We start from the raw sequence: 18547 nt of genomic DNA on the forward strand, positions 1-18547 counted from the left end.
CAGTTTTTGCCCCCCACCCCGCGCCATGAAAATTTTTTTTTTCATTTCTCATTACTCATTTACAGATGATACATATTGCAGTAATAACATTTCTTACAAAATACGATATAACATAACAGAATCGACAAAGAAATCCTAATTTAAGACTACCAACTAAAACTTTAAGTATTTAAAGTAGGAGGGAAAGAAGAAAAAACGTAACATTCGCTTCTTCAGGGCCTACTACCTTGTATTACCCCCTTATACATTTAACATCCTGTCTTTCCAATTGGATATCGGCTTCCACAACTGTAGCCCCAGTGCTCTCCCTTTTTTCCCCTTTCTAGCATAAATAGCCCTCTCAAGGTTGTGCATATACAATAGCTTAGCCAGCCACTGCTGGAAAGAGGGAGCCAATTTATCTTTCCATACAGAGGCTATGCAAAGACATAGTACGGCCATTGCCACAAATATGAAACCACCTGCACTATGTTGTTGTATATTGGGTGCCTCGAGGCCTAGCATTATTACATCAGGTGTCAATTTCACTTTGAAAGCCAATGATTTATCACAGAACATTTCAATACTATTTATGAGTGGTGAGAGGATTGGGCACCCTGCGAACATGTGAATTATGTCTGCCTCTGAACTGTCGCATCGCGGGCACCTCACCCCCTGTGTTCCTCCCCACTGAGCGATCCTAGCTGGGGTATAGTAAAGTCTAAACAAAGTTTTGTAATGTTGTGCTTTTAATGATGCCAGACATAGTACCTCATGCCCCAAGGTTAGTGATTTTGTAAATATCCCTTCAGAAATTCCTAGTGCCTCCATCCATTTGGTCTCATACTTCCCTAAGTCGTCCCCTCTATGTTCTATTAATGCAGCATACAGCCGTTTAATTGTACATGGCCGCTCTGCTTCGATCATCTGTAGTATTGGGTTCTCCCTAAATCCCGCCTGACCGCCACGTTTATTACCTAAAAAACTTCTTATCTGTAAGTACTTGAAAAAAGACCTATTACTAACCCCGAATTCCTGTTGAAGCTCTGCAAATTGCCGTACCCCTAATTCCCCCATCAAGTCTCCCATGTTTCTAATACCTTGTCTATCCCATTCTTTAAAGATTACATCCGAGAAAATATCCGAGGGTAATGTTGTGTCCCCTACTAATCTCGTATATCCATGAAGTCTACCCAAACCAAAACTCTTCTTAAATGCCTTCCAGATCTTATTGGCGGCTTCCAATGTCTTAAACCTAGTTCGCTTGAAGTAGCTTGGCTCCGTATATCTCAGAAAAGCATTATTAGCTTCATCTCCCAAAATTAAGCCATACACTTCTAAAGACCCTGTATGTAATTCCTCCTCTCCTTCGATCCCTCCCAATAAACAGGTCATTTGTTGCAGAGCCGCTGCCCAGTAATACATCCTGAGGTCTGGTAGAGACCATCCTCCCTTATCATAAGGTAGTGACATGTATTTCAGTGCCCTCCTTGTCTTCCCTTGTGCCCATACGAAGCGATTTACCATATTCTCTAATTTCTTAAACCATATCAAATTAAAAAACAGCGGAATTGTTCTAAACAAGTATAGCACTTTGGGAAGCAGGTTCATTTTCACATAATTAACCCTTCCAACAAGTGTCATATGCAGATTGTGTATCCTATCCAGGTCTTTTTTCGTTTTTGTGAGAATAGGAGTGATATTGATTTCCACCAACTTTCCTAAATCTGCTGTGATAATAATACCCAAGTATTTACCTTCGTTAACCACCCGTGCATCTGTGCAATCTGCGTGTGCGTTTTTAATAATTTGTGTCTTATTTTTGTTCAATGCATAACCCGCTATTCGCCCAAACAGCTCTGCCTCTAATTCTATTTCCCTTATCGCATCCATTGGTTTGGGTGTTATAACCGCTATGTCGTCTGCATACGCAAGAACCTTTATATCTCCCCTCTTAGAAAGTAGTGGTTCAATTCTTGCGTTTTGTTCTAATTTATATATTAGAGGGTCTATATACATTGCAAACAATAAAGGTGAAATGGGGCACCCCTGTCTTGTGCCCCTGGTAATATTAAAGGGTTTCGTGCGACCTGTATTTATCCTGACACTTGCTGTTGGATTTGAGTAGAGCGCTTGTATTACTTTGATAAATGTTTCGCCCACTCCCCCTCTTCTCAAAACAACCCATAAATACTCCCATGCTACCCTATCGAATGCTTTCTCAGCATCGAGTAACAAAGTGGCCATTGGTTTCCCTTCCCCTTCCTGAATATCAAACAGTGTTATCATTTTCCTTACATGTGTTGTGGTATCTCTGTGAGGTATAAACCCGTGTTGATTGTCACTCACCAGTTGAGTAATTACCCTGGCGAATCTAGCTGCCTGTATCTTTGAGAATATTTTGGTATCTGCATTGATTAATGTAATGGGTCGATATGATCCAGGTTCTGTCGGATCCTTCCCTTTTTTTAGTAAGATTACAATGTCTGCTCCCGCCCAGCTGCCTGGGATTGCCTGCCCTTGCTGAATTCCTTTGAAAGTTCTCGCTAATTCTTTGAATATTGAGGGTAAAAATATTTTATAAAATTCTCCTGGAATCAGATCAGGTCCAGCTGCTTTCCCATTTGGTAAGCCCAGTATTGCATCGTTTATCTCCTCATCGCTTATGTCATTATCCAGATAATCTCTATCCTCTTCACTAAGTACTTTACCCGGGATGTTCTCTAGATACTGCTCTATTTCACTCCTATCCCGGACTAACTCCTCATTATATAACCTGCTATAATATGCCCTAAATACCTCAGCGATTCCCTTATCATCAGTGATTATCTGACCTGTTTCGTCTTTAATTTCCTTGATTTCACTTTTAGCTACTCTTTGTCTTGTTCGTGCAGCTAGCGTGCGTCCTATTCTTTCACTGAATTCGTAACTCCTCTCTCTCTGCGTGTTATACAATCTAGCGGCCTTAATCGCCACTTCTTCCAGAGCTGCTGCCCTGGCTGCTGTTACTTCTAGAAGTCGTTCAGTGAGTCCCCGCTGTTCTATGGTAGCTAACTCAAGGCGTGCTTCTGCCAAAATCAAAGCGTTGTTCAACCGATCCCTTTCTGTTTTTTCCCTCCTCTGTTTAGCAATGGAATAGCTAAGCGTCTCCCCTCTAATACAGGCCTTAAATGTATCCCAAGCATTCCCAACGTTGGTGCTCCCTCTATTAATATCCCAGAATTGTTTAATCCATGCGTGCATGTATGTAACATAATCATCGTCTTTCAACAAACCCCTTTCGAACGTCCATGATCCCGCCACCTTCTTAAAGCCTACTCCTTCAATTGTTAATTTTAGAGGGTTGTGATCTGACAATATACGTGGTAATCTCTCAATTGTTGCATTATTTAATAGTTCCCGGGTTATAAAAAAATAATCTAACCTAACGCATTTGTGGTGAGGTGCTGAATAAAATGTATATCCAGGATCTGACTGTTTCTTGACCCCCCATACATCATACATTCCATTGTTTCTTACTAAACTCTGTATTGCCCTGCAGACTCTTATCTTTCTTCCCTTATATTGCCCTGTTGTATCTATATCTAGCCCCTTGGCCCCGTCAATATTAAAGTCTCCTGCCAGGATCACCCGTGACGCCCAAGAAGGCAACTCAGTATCCAAAAAGAGGAACAACTCTGGGTCATCCTCGGTTGATCCATAAACAGAGCCTATGGTAACCCACTCCTCCCCTAAAAAACACTCAATCAGGGCACATCTCCCCCACTCATCCTCGAACCTCTTCCTTGTTTTAATGTCTGTATGTTTGGTTAGTACAGCCACTCCTCTAATTCTCGCCCCTTGTTTTGAATGTGCTAGTACCCTGAATCCCAGTTGTTCCAGTAAGAATAACCTATTCCCTTCTATGTGTGTCTCTTGTAAGCATATAAAATCAGCCCCAGTATTCTTTAACAACAGTGCCAGACGCTGTCTTTTTAATCTGTCATTCAGCCCGCACACGTTCATAGTAATAATTTTAATACTCCCACTCATGGAGGGTTATGTAAGCTTTCCTTACGACCTCGTAATCCCATTGTATTTTCTTTACAAATGTTATAGTCAATATGCTCTTTTGTTTGTTTCAGCTCTTCCCACTATTTATGCGTAAATCCTTAGGGCAAGATGGCCGCGGACCGATCCACTGAGTGAGAGGCTGCTTTTCCTCTCCCCTCTCTTGGAGTGAATAGCGGAGATATGCGGATGCAGACGAGAGTTTTTCAAGTGCACAGATGTTGAGTAATACTGGGAATAAAGGAGACACTGCTGTAACCTTCTTACAGCTGGGAAAATCGATCTATAATCGAGTCGTCTTGGCAGAGCGGCTACTAAGGTTTATTGCCAGTTACCTCAGGACCGAGGTAGTGGCTGAAGACATTAGGGAAGCGCTACTTCCAGTACTTCCAGAACGCAAGAGCAAGCAGAGTATGCCCTCGCAGATTACAACGAGAAAGCAAACCACCAGAATCAAGAATCTGGATACAGATGCCGAGATGGACTCAGCCGCCAAGAAAAGAGAGCTGAGGAAGAAAGAAAAGGAGCGCGAGGCTGAGATGAAAGCCGAGCAGAGAGCGGAGCGCCGGGCAATTGCAGCAGCCGCCAATGCAGGTCGCGCGGAGAAAAAGGCACACAGAGCGGAGACAGCTGAGAAAGTGACGGCGTCAAAGGAATCAACACCCAGAGCAGGAAGAGGTGCTCTGAGGCAGCCTACCTTGGTCGAATCCTTTGGCAGGGAGACATCCACAGACAGAAACAGGACCCCAACCCCGGCTGATGCAGTGGTTAACAAGACGCCATTGCCATCACCACGAGACACAGCTCCTGGAGAGACAGAGAAGGAGGTGGCAGAGTCAGAACAAGTCGGGACAGCGCAAGTGCCGAGGGAAGCCGGGTCCAGCATAGACGATGACAGGGCAGAGGGCGTTACAGAGCCAGACACAGAGGTACTGTTAAGTGGCCCTAGGATCCAGACGGAGACCGAATCCGGTAAGGATCTGCCTGATTCTCTGAAGATAAGAGTGGAAGGGGAAAATGCAGGACTGGAGGGGGGAATCCCAGTAAAAACACTGGTGAACACAGTTCCAAATCAAGGCAAGAATGCAGGTGATTTAAATGGGGCTAAGGAGTCTGAGGGTAACATGACTGAGCATAATAACCAGAATAACAGTGGAGGAGGATCTGGCACTCCAGGAGAAAACGTTTTAATTAATATTAATATTAATGGTGCACCACTGTCAGTCAATTCCGCCACTACCTCAGGGCTCAATCAAAGTACAGAAACTACAGCTGCGGCTGATTCAGCAGACACCCCCAACAGCGTCACTCCTCAAGAAGACAAAGTAGATAAGGTATATGAGCAGAGGAGGCTTGAAGGGAGGGGTAAGGCTCCAGCATTGACAGAGGGGGCAGCAGACACATTGCCGAGTTTTCTACCAGGGACCCCAGGAGACGACATCTTCTTCTCTCTGAATGAGGAAACTGTTGAAATAGGCAAGACAACGGAAGTACATAAAAAGAAGGGGGACATACTCAGCTCTGAAATAACTGATTTAGATGGAAGCATAGAAGAGTCGGAGGTATCTTCCTCAGATCAGGGAACTGAGACGGACACCGAGTCAGAGACAGGTCATACAGGTCATACAGGTCATACAGGGTATACTCAGTCTTCCACGGATGATAGTGTCGAGAAGCAGACAGTTGTAAGAAGGAAACAACAGAATATTAGGAAAACGCAAAGAAGATGTAGTACTAGACCTACTGAGAGACCGAATAATCTGATATGGGACTACTCAGCTACCTCAAGGATGTACCAGGAGGAAGGGGGAGCTAGGTCTAGGCATAATAGACCCTCAGGTTCGGGTTTTCAATCCCAAGGTCAAGGACAGGGCCCCACTATGGAGATGCTTTACGCCACTCTTAGGCAAATGCAGGAAGAGGTGAGGGCTGAAGCTAAAAGAGCAAAACGGACAAGTAAGAAGATCGAGGGGTCATTGTGTAAAGTAAATAAGTTATATGCGGAGATGGCAGGCAGAATGACAGAAGTGGAAGAGAGAACTGGCCAATTGGAGGATGAAGTCTCACAGTGGAAAGAGTTTAAGACGGCACAGGAGAAATTTAATGAGGATTTACAATGGAAGGCTGAGGATGCAGAAAATAGACAGAGGAGGAACAATATAAGATTACTAGGGATTCCGGAGGGGGTAGAGGAGCAGAATCCCAGGGCTTACGTAGTCACACTGTTAAAAGAAGCATTTCCAGAGCTCACCACTTGGAATTGGGACGTTGAGGTACAACGGGCACACAGATTTCCGCTGACAATCAAGAAGGCCTATGGTGCCAATCAGAGTGAGAGACCAAGAGTTATGTTGATATACATAGGGAACTTCCTGGCAAGACAAGCCATTATGGATAGTGCAAGACCACAAGATCGCCGGGCCTTCAAAGGGAACTCATTCTTCGCTCGCCCGGATTTTTGTCATGCCACAGTGGAGAGGAGGTGGAGGTTGCGACAATTGATAGATCCATTTCAGAAAGCTGGGTGTGAGGCATACCTCCTGTACCCCGCAAGGCTGAAAGTAATAATAGAAGGCCACACGAGAATGTTCTTCTCAGAGATTAAAGCACAGAGTCTCCTGTCTGAGTTAAAGGAGAAAAGAAGAAGATGAACAATATCCAAAAAGTGAAAAGAAGGAAGGGGGGGGGGGGAGGGAAGGGAAGGGGGAGGAGAGAAGGGGGGGGATAAGGCTGACGACCCTAGATGATATGGATTTATATGGTTTGTACTTGGCCTGAGTTGTATTGTATTGTACTAAATAGGTCTAGAATCCAAGAGGTGAAGGGTTAGATCATTCTGTTTTTTTTTTCTTGTATAGACTAAGCAAGACTCAGCAAGAATCGGTTGTAGGTGGGACATTGTTTTGGACTAAGCAATGAATTCTTAGAGGTGAATAGGTGGAGCGCAGAGGGGGTTCGCTTTGTTCCTCTTTCTCTTTTTCCTTTTTTTCTTTTCTTTTCTTTCTCTTTTTTTTTTCTGCAATCACATTTATTACTATAGGAAGAGAGGGGAGGGGCGGCTCCACTCAAGGGGATCGGGAACCAGTCATACATAGGTCAGGATTGACCTAGTTGCCCGTGGGCAGGGGAGGGGGGAGGGGAGGGGGAAGGGGAGCGCCAATAAGGGGGAGACAGCGACGAAACAAGGAAAAGAAAAAGTATGTAACTCAGATGATACAATTAGCACAGCAAGCTCAACTAGCACTGCAAGTTGGTGTAGCACAGGTAGAAGGAGTAGAAGTAAAATCATCCATAGGTTTCACACTGATATCCACCTCAAATTGGAAGTATGTTGAGAGCACAAAAATTAGAAAAAATTAGCTACCTTTTGAAAAATCCCCAAACTGTGGTAAATAAATATTTTTTTTTCTTCAGTTCTGCATACTTCTGAAATCTGGGAGGGTGATCCTTTTAGCACAGCAAACCATTTGTTGATACCATTTTTAGGAGAAAGCAGACATTTCTATCCGGAGCACTTTTCTTTCTATCCCCCCCCCCCCCCCCCCCCAACCCTCCCAAAAAATAATCAAAATTCAGCTATATTTTGCCTATTTTCTCGGTTCCTTCCAGGGGAATCCTCAAACCCTGGGTACTTTTAGAATCCCCACAATGTTTGAAAAAAGAACACAAATTTGGCGTGGATCCCTCGTGGAGAAAAAGTTATGGAGCTGCAAGCGCATACTACCCCAAAAAGCCAAAAAGGGATCAGCACTGGGCATCAGTTAAGGGGCTAATGTAGCACATATGCAGATGTCTGACCGCACTAAATAAATGCTATGTATTTGCCCCTCTGTGCTGTGATACAATAGACCATATGTGTTGGCTTTCTGTGCTGTAATGCAGTAGGAGTGATGCAGTTGCCTCTCAACTCCATAATAAAGTAATACTTATGCAGATGTCCCGCTGTTTTGTAATAAGAAGTTGTCTGTCTGTGCTGTGGTACAGTAGAAGTTGCTCAATCGCCTCACTTTGCTGTAATACAGGGCTCGTGTAGTTGCCTCCGTGTGCATTAATGTCGCAGACACGCAGTTGCCTCGTTGCTCTAAGACAGTAAATGTTGTGAAGTTGCCTCTCTGCGATGGAAATCAGCAGGGTTAGTGCAGTTGTACCTGTTCTGCTCCAACCCCCTTCTTCTGTCATGCTACAAGCGTTGTGGTCTGTTTATTAGCGGCAGTGGGGAGCATGAAATGTTAACTTGGGTGGAGTGTTTGACGGATGTATGTCGTTTCAACGCATGCTTTTACCACGCATGCCTTTACAACGCGGGGATTACAACGCAAGTCGTTACAACGACTTGCGTTAGGCGGCGCTGGGTAGTGGAATAGTTTAATTTTCTATTCCAACTCCATTCCCCGTGGATAGTAGGGAAGGTGTTGGAATGAAAATTAAACTATTTCCTATCCAACATCGCCCTCCAGCGAAAGTCGTTGTAACAACTTTTGTTGTAATTCCTGCGTTGTAATTGTAGTGCGGGGTAAAAGTTTCGTTGTAAACGATGTTCCCCGTGTTTGACACTTCGACGAGTCGGAAATCTTTCCAGTCTGATTGTGTGTTGTGTTCTTTCCTACCTCCCCAGGTGCTCCAAACGAAGGCCAGCAGCTTCGGGCAGCTTCAGCCAATCAAATGCACCCCGACAATAAACTGACCAATCATGGGAAGACGGCGAACACGACGGCTCCAGCCCAGCTGCAGAATGTGAGCCAAGGCCCCACGTGCAACCTGGGACCCAAGGGCGTGGGGGCGGGAAACCATGGCGCCAAAGCCAACCAAATTTCTCCCAGCAACTCGGGACTGAATGCCAGCCAGGCCGGGGTGACGGCCTTCGGCCCCCTGAAGGGGAAAGGGAAGCGCGAGAGGAGCGTGTCGGTGGATTCGGGAGAGCAGCGGGAAGTAGGGAACCCCTTGGGGGACCCTGAAACGAAAGGTAAGGTCTCACTCTGCGCTCTTGCAGTGACAGCTAGTCTCACCCTTCGAAACAGCCACGCCGTTGCCACACCTCTCACGTGCTAATCCCATGGCATATAGTCAGGGCACAAGTCCTATAAAAAGAAATGGGGGGGGGGGGGGGGGGACTGACCAAGTAAGACAGTATGCAAATGACCTCATGATGTAGCGCTAGAAAAGAGATAAAATAGTGCTTTTTAAATTATTTGTGTAAATACTGAGACAGACTAACCCATCTAACAGTCTTACAGTGTCTGCATTGATATACAGTGACAGAACAAAGGCAAAACCTAGGTCATTTGTCTCCTGCCTTTGATAATTATGAGGAGCATGGTAATTTTGTCAATCCTATTTATTGCTATTACCTTTCAAATTATTACTTCTAACTGGAAAAACTCCTCAAACATTTCCTTTTTAGCATGGTGGAACTTACTTTGTCATCATCACAGAATGGACAGAGCTTATGCTACTTCTACTCCTTTGTTGATTAAAAGAGACTTATTGTGGTTACCTTTGACAAACTTTTTATCCAGGACAATGTCGTAAATGATTATTTTGTTATTTACTATGATAGATTGTTGTTATATTTTTCTTCTGTTTTCTTCTTTCTTTCTCTTCTCCCTTTTCCTTCTTTCTTCTTTCACTTTTTCTTCTTTCTTCTTTCTCTTTTTCTTTCTCTCTTCTTTATCAAAAAACTTTTTAAAATGCACCTGTATTACGTTTGGTTTTAGTTCATAGGGTTACTTTGCTATTATTGTCCTTCATCACTCTATTAGTTGTCATTGTTACCCACCACTATTGACTTGTACTGATGTTTTAAATTGTTTACTTCTTTTAATAAAGCATTTTAAACTTAAAAAAAGAACAAAGGCAAAAGCATGCCTCTCTTAGTACCTGTGAAGAGAAGGCAAGCTGTGTGCCTTTGTTTCCCCCTGTGGCATTTACATTTAAGTGTGAGGTTCCAGGCGGCCCCCAGTCAGCATATACATACAAAAGGAGCCCCGGATGGCCCCTTAACTTCGGCCCAGCTCGAGGTGCAAAAATGCTCCCTCGCTGCCAGCACCTTGCTGCTGGGAATGGAAAGCAGACCATGTGCAGGCGCTGATGAACGTGTCCCGGTGTCTTACACTGGGACAAGTTCAACATATTTCTGTGGGGCCTAACTTCTTGGCAGGGGGGACGGCGTCCACCCTGTAAAAATAGTGGGTGGACGCCGTGAACCTGCGTGTACCTCCGAGTCGAGCCCTGCAAATAGTGGAGTAAATCCAAGACCATTCGATCAGTAAAAGCCCCCTCACCCCTGCAGCCCTCCCTCCCAGGTCACCACAACCGCCAGGGGCGTAGCCACCAGTTCTGCATCTGGAGCAGTGGCACCGTGGCTCAGAGGGGCAAGTCTGCTATGCACCAGCCAAAGTTATTTTACGGGCTTCCTGATAAGATTTTTTTAAACACCGAGCATGCTTGGGCTTAAAGTGTCCAGTTGTATATCAGGATTGGAGCAAAATCAACCCCACAGATTTTCAAGCTCAATTAAAAACAACTAAACCTGTCCAAGCTTTGGATGTTAACAATATGGTTAACAACGTAAATGCTTGGATCAAAGCGGCGGTGGATACAAATGTCCCTAATAAACGGCTTCGATCAAAAAGGAAGAAGCCACCTGAACCCTGGTTCACGGACAAATTAAGAGTACAGAAAAAAGTATGTAGAAAAATGGAAAGAACTTGGAGAGTTGATTATTCGGAGGCAAAGAAAGGAGATTATGCTAGGAGTCCATTAGACTATAAAAAGTTGATCCTCAAGGAAAAGAGAATTACTTTACCCAAAAAATCTTAGAGTCTAAAAATTCTAGCAAGGAGCTTTTCACCACAGTGAAAAAACTAGCCAAACTTCCAGAGACTTCCCAAAATATAGACAATTCTGAATTCTGTAACATGATTGGAGAGTTTTTTGTTAATAAAGTGGAGGAAGTATATAAAACATTCAAAGAAAATACAAATAAACCAGTAGAAATAACAATTTCACTGGGGTCATACCAGTTACCCAATGATTCAAGGTTTTCCTTTCTCCCGCCTTCAGAAGATCAGGTCGTACAAGCAATAAAATCAACAAAGTCAGGGGCTCCATCAGATCCCTGTCCCCTAAAAATTGTTCACCTATGTCCAGAAATTATTGGACAACAATTCAGGAGAGTCTTCTCAGAAATTATCCAGGTAGGCATCTATCCCGAGGTATGGAAAATGGCTTCAGTCAGGCCACTATTAAAAAAGACAAACTTGGATCCAACAGCACCTAAGAACTATAGACGAATATCCAGGATCCCCTTCGGCGCTAAGGTGCTGGAAAAACTGATTCCTGGACAGATCATGTCTTTTATAGCTCAAGGTGAACTTATAGACCATTCCCAGTATGGTTTCAGGGAAGGTCACGGAACAGAGACGGCACTGGTAATGGCTGCTGAAGAGCTAAGAATAACTTTGGACAAGGGTAAGAAGGCAGCCTTGATCTTATTAGACCTATCGGCGGCCTTCGATACGGTCAATCACCAAATTTTGATCAAGAGATTGGTTGAACTAGGATTCCACAGGAGTGCCATTACGTTCTTGACTTCATTCTTAAAGAATAGAACGTTTATGGTGGAGATGGATGGTAATACTCCAAATCCTTCGAGCTGCCATGCGGGGTGCCTCAGGGCTCGTCTATGAGCCCTACTCTCTTTAATGTTTATGTGGCCCCGCTGGCAGAAATCATTAGACAATGTGGATTCTCAGTCATATCATATGCCGATGACACACAAATTGTGATCTCGGTATCAGATAATGTCGAGGAGACGGCAGAACGTTTCAACCCCTGTATGCTGCACATTAACAGCTGGATGCAGAGGAACTGCCTCAAATTGAACAGTGAGAAGACTGAGGTTCTGTTACTCGGTAACCATACCTTCTTTTGGTCCCCAAAATGGTGGCCGGAAGATCTAGGTGACTGTCCATTACCAGTGTCAGAGGTGAGAAATCTGGGGTCATATTTGAGCAAAGACTGACCTTTGAAGGTCAAATCAACAAACTCTCCTCCACGTTTTGGGGAATTCTCAAAGTCATCAGGAAGATCCGCCCATTTATACCTATGGATGCTCTAAAAACGGTGGTAACAGCGTTAGCCATGTCAAGGTTAGACTATGGAAATGCGCTTACACTGGCTTGCAGAAGCAGCTTCTGCTTAGACTCCAGCGGATGCAGAATGCAGCAGCCAGGCTGATACTGGACATTCCTAAATACGAACCAATAACTGAGTGACTAAAGGATCTCCACTGGCTGCCGGTGCATAAGAGAATCATATTTAAGTCACAGTGCCTGGCTTTTAAGGCGCTGCAGGGGAAAGGACCCCTCTTCCTTAGAACCCAACGTAGGAAATATGTACCCGCCAGAAATTTAAGATCAGCTCAGTCTCACCTACTGGTAGTGCCAAGGTACAGGCAGTTGCGCTGGGGCGGGAGGAGATTTGCCGTGGGAACGGCCAAGGTATGGAACTCACTCCCCCTACAGATTAAAAACAGCAACTCCTTGATGAGGTTTAGAAGTCAACTCAAGACCTGGCTATTTAAAAACTAAGTAATCATCCCAAAGGGGTTCAGTTGGTACTTTAGTTTCCCAGACTAGGCTAGCGCCAAGACGCCCTCGGGCATACGCTGTGCTTTACAAAACGCAAAATCAAATCAAACCAAATCTGTAGGGAGAGTGGAAGGGAAAGCGATACAGGAGTGCAGAATGAGGAAGAAATAAAGGAGAAAAGGAATGAAAGCAAAGGAGAAGGTAAAAAAACAGCGGAAAAGGCGTCAGAATACGAGAAGGAAATAAGGATGAGTAAAATGGACAGAAATAAGGATGTTGGGAGAGAAAAGAGGAAGGAAATAAAGAGGAGTGGGAGAAGGTGATGGGGCGAGGAAGAGGATAGGAAGAAGCGCGTGAAAGGATTGAAGGAAATGAGAAGAGCCAGGGGTTGAGAAAGGAAGACGAGTAAGAGACGGGTGGAGTACAGAACTTGAAGACCAGTAATCAGGGTGAGATGGGGCCACTACTGCACCTTATTTAGACCAATCTGGGGGCCTGTGACATCCTTGCAGTGGCACTGCAACCACGCATTCCGCTCAACCAGACTTTCATCATGGAAAATAACTTCTAAATTCTATAGTGGCATCGGTTTTAAGGGGTACTCTTGTTTAAACTAGAGCAATCTGATGACAGCAGGTACGAAAAGAGGCTTAATGTTTGCAGTGAGGTTCCATAGACTCTCAGCGGCCTGAGTCCTTTTCTCTGTCCCTTCTTTCACTTCAGTAAGTGGGTTAAGAGCATTCTGAGGATTTGTAAGAAGCCATATGCACACATTCTTCACTGCACCAGGAGTTCCACTGCTCTGCGAGGGCCACAGTTCGCAATAGATATCTTCTGAAAAAGTGGGTCTGTCAAGTCCCAGTCGCCCTGAGAGCTGACCTCACAGTCATGCAGCTGCCTTGCAACCATGGGTGTGAATGCTGCTGCTACCATCATACGCACAGCTTGTTTTAATAGCTTTAGCATTACCAAAACATTTTGATTTTATTAAAATTGTACCCATAACTTACTTGTAGAAGCTTTCAGCCAGAATGCTTCATCTATTGCTGTGTCATTCACACCCCCCACAGCATGGGCCAGCCCACTTCAACCATTGGATAACTGCACTGTGAGTGACGGCATTCCACCATTTCTCAAGGAGCACATTGAAACCAAAAGTTGTTCCCTTGGTGCCATAGACTACCATGCCAACGTGCGTGGGGCCGCCACAAACAAAGAGTGGTGGGGCAGGTTGAGGGAACATGGGAGGGGCAGGCCCAGACTGGCCATAGCGGGCACCGGGCAATCCCCCGGTGCGCCCCATGGATGGGGGCCGGTTTTGGGCCTCTGGGGGCCGTTTTTGTTACAGGGCCGTTTTTGCAGCATAGCTGCAAAATCGTTCCTGTAACAAAAACGGCAGAAAACCGGCCCTGGCAAAGAGCTCGGCCGTACCCCCAACCCCCTGCAGGGGCGGGTGGGGGGGGGGGGAGTCGAGTACTTTGCCAGGGCCGGTTTTCGTTCCCAGTCCGGCCCTGGGGAGGGGTGTCACACCTCATGGAGAAGTGTGGCTCAATGGTTAGAGCAGGCAGACCTTGATGCAGAGCTCTGGCCAGGGACCAGGGTTCGATTCCCGCCTCGGCGGGTCTCCGGCTCATTAATTCCCCTGACTGGATATTCTCGCCTCAGTGCCTGTTCTGATCATGGGTCCCACGCTGCAACTCTGGGCAATAGCTTGCTTAGTCTCCACAACGGCCCCAAAAGCACTGGGATGCCTGGCTGCACCTGGGGGGTGCCCAGGAGTGGACATTTCCCAGGAAAGCCAGGAAGGGTTCCTAAGCGGTATACGGACAGCGCCGGGACACCTCCGGTGGAGGTAGCTGTGCGCTTTACAAATTCCGACATTTACATTTATCTCTTCTTGGTGTCCGCAACCCCTGGGACATACTCCCATTCAATTCCCGTGCTGCAGAGCAGCGGGGTATTGGCCTGAGCAGGCTAGAAAGACGCTCCGCTCAGACCAGGGAGTGTGTGAGGTTTCTCCAGCCAACTGCTCAGTGCAGCCGGGCTGGAGAAACTGCCCATGTGTTTCTTGGCCGGCCTGAGACAGCCGGCCAAACACATATGCGCCTTTAGGGAGTGAACATAACACTCCTCCTTCCCCCTCCCATGCCTCAGCCCCACCCCTCCCTATAGGCTAGCTCAGAGTCGGCAAATGAAGAAAAATAAAACGATGTTCTAGCATCGTTTTATTTTTCATTTGCTGGCACTAAGCCAGGCAGTGGGCCACGCTCCTCCGCCATTGTGGAGGAGCCGCCTCTGCCAATGTGTGCTTTTTGAAACCAAAACGATATTTTTTCTATTAGCCAGTCTTTTTTTTTTTTAGATTGAGAAGAGGCTTTTAGATTGTGGCGGACCTGACAGCACTGCAACAATAAAGTTTTCCAAAAACAAAACGGGCATTCATAAAGGCAAAAGGCTGGTAGCCAGTCTTCGACCTATGCAATTTTCCAGTGCTTGTTCACGTTGTTCTAAAATTGCAATTGTAAAAGCAGTGATGTATGTGCTTGAATGGTTTTACATAGTCTTTGAAAAGGTTTGTACTACAAATAGTGAGCTTCCCCACCAACGTCACTTTTTTTGTTGCATATTACCCCGCAAAGCAAGCGGTGTATTTAAACACAAAACAAATAAAAATATGTTTCTTGAATGTACATGTGGGATTCCTACACCATGACCCTGACTGCAAAGCAGTAGAGTGCTGTAGCAGGGAAGTGTACTGAGGAGGGGGGCGAGGGAGGAAATTCAGCGAATACCAAAGAGATTACCGGATATGGTCCGTCTCCTGGAAGGTTACTCAAGATGAGGTGTTACTTCTAGTTGAAAAAAGTTGAGAAGACCAACCATCTCTTCTGCTATTTCTCACAGAAGCCTTTTATAACCATTACTCAGAATGGAACTGGAGCCTAAAGTTATAGCCCATATTGTCCAATATGAAACATACATTTGAGTCACTTTAACAATACTTTTGGCTTTTGTATAGTAAAAAGATTTGAAGTAAAAAAAAAAAAAAGATTTATTAAGGTGGCTGCAGCAATCTCCGATTCCCTCAAAAACAGAAAAATACATGTGGCAGCTCCACTGAGGGATCCTTCACAACACCCGCCCTCACACTTACACGCACATTAACGCACACATTTACATGCACATTCACACAGCAGCAGTACAGCATAGATAACAAGTATATACAGAGCAGCTAAGCCACATCCGATCCAACCAATTAATCTAGAAGAACATTACATATACCAACATTTCTTTACACCAATAAGAATCACATTATTTCTGACCATACCATTTCTGTGGCATCCATGGTCCTGGCCAAGTCAGGGAGGGATTCCTTTATAATCTGAAACAAGTCATCCCTACCCATAGCTGGGTTGCCATTGCCACCCAAGTGGATGATCAAACGTATGGGTTTGTTGACTGATCAGTATGCCTGAATGACGCCTTCCAATTTCCTCCACTGAAACCCTGGCTTTCCAAGCCATTCCACCCTTGTGCGCTGAAACAAGAATACCGGATTCCCCTTTGTTGCCAGCTCTTTCCTCCGCCCTGGACACTAATATCATTACCTTGATGCTATATAATTATTTAAGTTTCCTGACTGTTTACCTTAAAGCTGTATTGTTTTACACTCTTTCGTCGACTGTTACAACCCACACGAATCCTCACAAGTATCTCGCGCTCTGATACCTTCGGGTCTAGGTAGCGCTATATAAAACTCTAAATTAAAATAAATAAATAGTTCACGCTTTTCTAATGCATATATGTACGTGTTCTGCTAGCACAGCAGTAAAGTACATATCCATCACATACAGGATGCATACAACAGCGGCAATATATTTGCATGCTTCTTTACATTCAAAATAGGTACAGCATGTGCTGCAGCCATCCCAAGCACACCCAGAACACATAGTTGAGCTAGTAGCAGCACAAATGTGTGCACATACTCACACATGTGCATTCTCTCACCTCCTAGTCGTTATATATGCATGCAGTACAGCTAGCACAGTAAACAAACAGTACGGCTAGCAGTATAGTATAGCTAGACACCACATGTACACTCCAGCCAGTAGTAACACATACAGTATGCAAAGCAGCAGCACACAGAGTATTGATAGAAGTATGCGCACACTGTATGACCAACAACAGTTGACAACCGCACACGTACACTACAGTTAGAGACCGAACACACCATCTTGTTCACTGTAGAAAACATGCACAATACAGCTTGCAGCATCACACATACAATGATGTTAGCAACACATAGGTACAGTACTGCTTGCAGAAGCATGGAAGTATATTATGGCTAGTAGCAACACAAGCACAGTATTGCTATCCATACACATTATAGCTAGCAGAAGCATACAAACACAGTATGGCTAACAGTAACACCCGCACACACAAAAACATGCATAAGCACAAAAAAAGTCTAGCAACACCAAATACAGTACAACTAGCAGCAGCACACACAGTACAGCTAGCAGTAGCACACACAGTACAGCTAGCAGCAGCACACACAGTATGGCTAACAGCGGCACTTCTACAATATGACTAGTAGCAACACTCACAGCTCAGAAAGCAGCACACAGATGGTATCACAGGAGGAAGGAGCAGCACACACAGTACAGGTAGGAACTGCACACACACAACATAATTCTCAGCGTGCGACAGCCTGGTACAGCAAGGTCTTGTGTCTGACTCAAGAGGGACATCTAGTAATGTCTTGGAGTACTGAACCGCTGTGAAAGAATCTCGGAAGACTTATGCCTGACTAAAAAGGGACATCTAGTAACCGATTGCATTGGACATCAAGTATTGACAAACCCAAAAGGTCTTATATTTATGAGCCTTTGCATACAATCACAGGTATACACAAATAACGTTGGGGTATCAAAACCTGTTGGCTTTGCTAGTGCTTGTTTCTATTTTTAATTATGCATGTGTGTGTGTTGTGGAGGTGTGTGTGTGTTATGTTGTATTATGCTTGACTTTATATAGCTCTTCCTACCATAAGACATTGAACCACTTTCCGCAGGCACACTATTGTGTGTATGTGTGTAGTAAAGCGAATACCTATAGCCGAACGCTCAGGACATATTGTTTGGGGTCAAGGGCAACAAGTTTGCATGTGTATTTTGTCCTTGGGACAAGTAGGCCCAACCCCCTGCAGCCAAAACCCTTTGGCTGACATTTTGCAGTATCACATTATGGATCATGGAGGGGCACTGTCTGCAGTTTAAATAATATTTTTGTCTATTTGTTAATGCAGTTCAGATTTGTATTTATGGTTCGTTAATTGAAAGCCTTTATTGTAAGGGTGAGCGCTCTAAGTAAATGTTGTAAGCTCTGACTGCACTATTGACAGTGATTTAAGTATAAAAATGTGTACACCCGATTTCAAAGTTTAGCAATATGAGGCTATGTGTAATGCTTCCAGAATGCTCTCTGATTTGATGCAAATATTTCCAGAAGCTTGAAAACAAGATTGATGATTCTTTGCTTTCAAAATAAAATGTTCATAAAAAATGAAAGCAGGAAAAATAAAAATTGTCTAAACTACTGTTACATTTCAGGAACCATTTCTTTGCAGCATCATTTAGTAACATGTTGATGCATGCTAGTATTTCCCAAAAATATTCATATTGGAAAATCAGTGTAACCAGTTTCAATAAGATTATGGGAAACAAATATAAACAAGCATTGGAAAAGCTAGTAGGCCTGAAATTGGTGGTCAGCTTTAGTTTTGTCAATGTGTGACTTGATTTGGCATGGTTTCTGTGAAAAACGTATTAGTGTGGGAGCTGCTGAGCCCTCACCCTTATAACAAACATTGGCAAAAGCAAAAATTGTTTTTGGTCTCAAAAAGCACACACTGCCACAGTAGTTAC

The 18547-nt window shown here is 44.5% G+C and overlaps 1 protein-coding gene across 2 annotated transcripts in view; it reads left to right on the forward strand.

The window, feature by feature from the left end:
* BCL9L (BCL9 like) overlaps positions 1–18547 on the forward strand; it is a 215471-nt gene that overhangs the window by 142718 nt on the left and 54206 nt on the right. For both annotated transcript variants that reach the window (XM_078682216.1, XM_078682217.1), the window contains exon 2: positions 8645–8992. In XM_078682216.1, coding sequence (XP_078538342.1) covers positions 8692–8992 — 301 coding nt within the window. In that variant the 5' untranslated portion in view covers positions 8645–8691. The remainder of the gene's footprint in view (positions 1–8644; positions 8993–18547) is intronic.

The sequence above is a fragment of the Lissotriton helveticus genome, chromosome 3_1 (assembly GCF_964261635.1).
Source record: "Lissotriton helveticus chromosome 3_1, aLisHel1.1, whole genome shotgun sequence".
Lineage (NCBI taxonomy): Eukaryota > Metazoa > Chordata > Amphibia > Caudata > Salamandridae > Lissotriton > Lissotriton helveticus.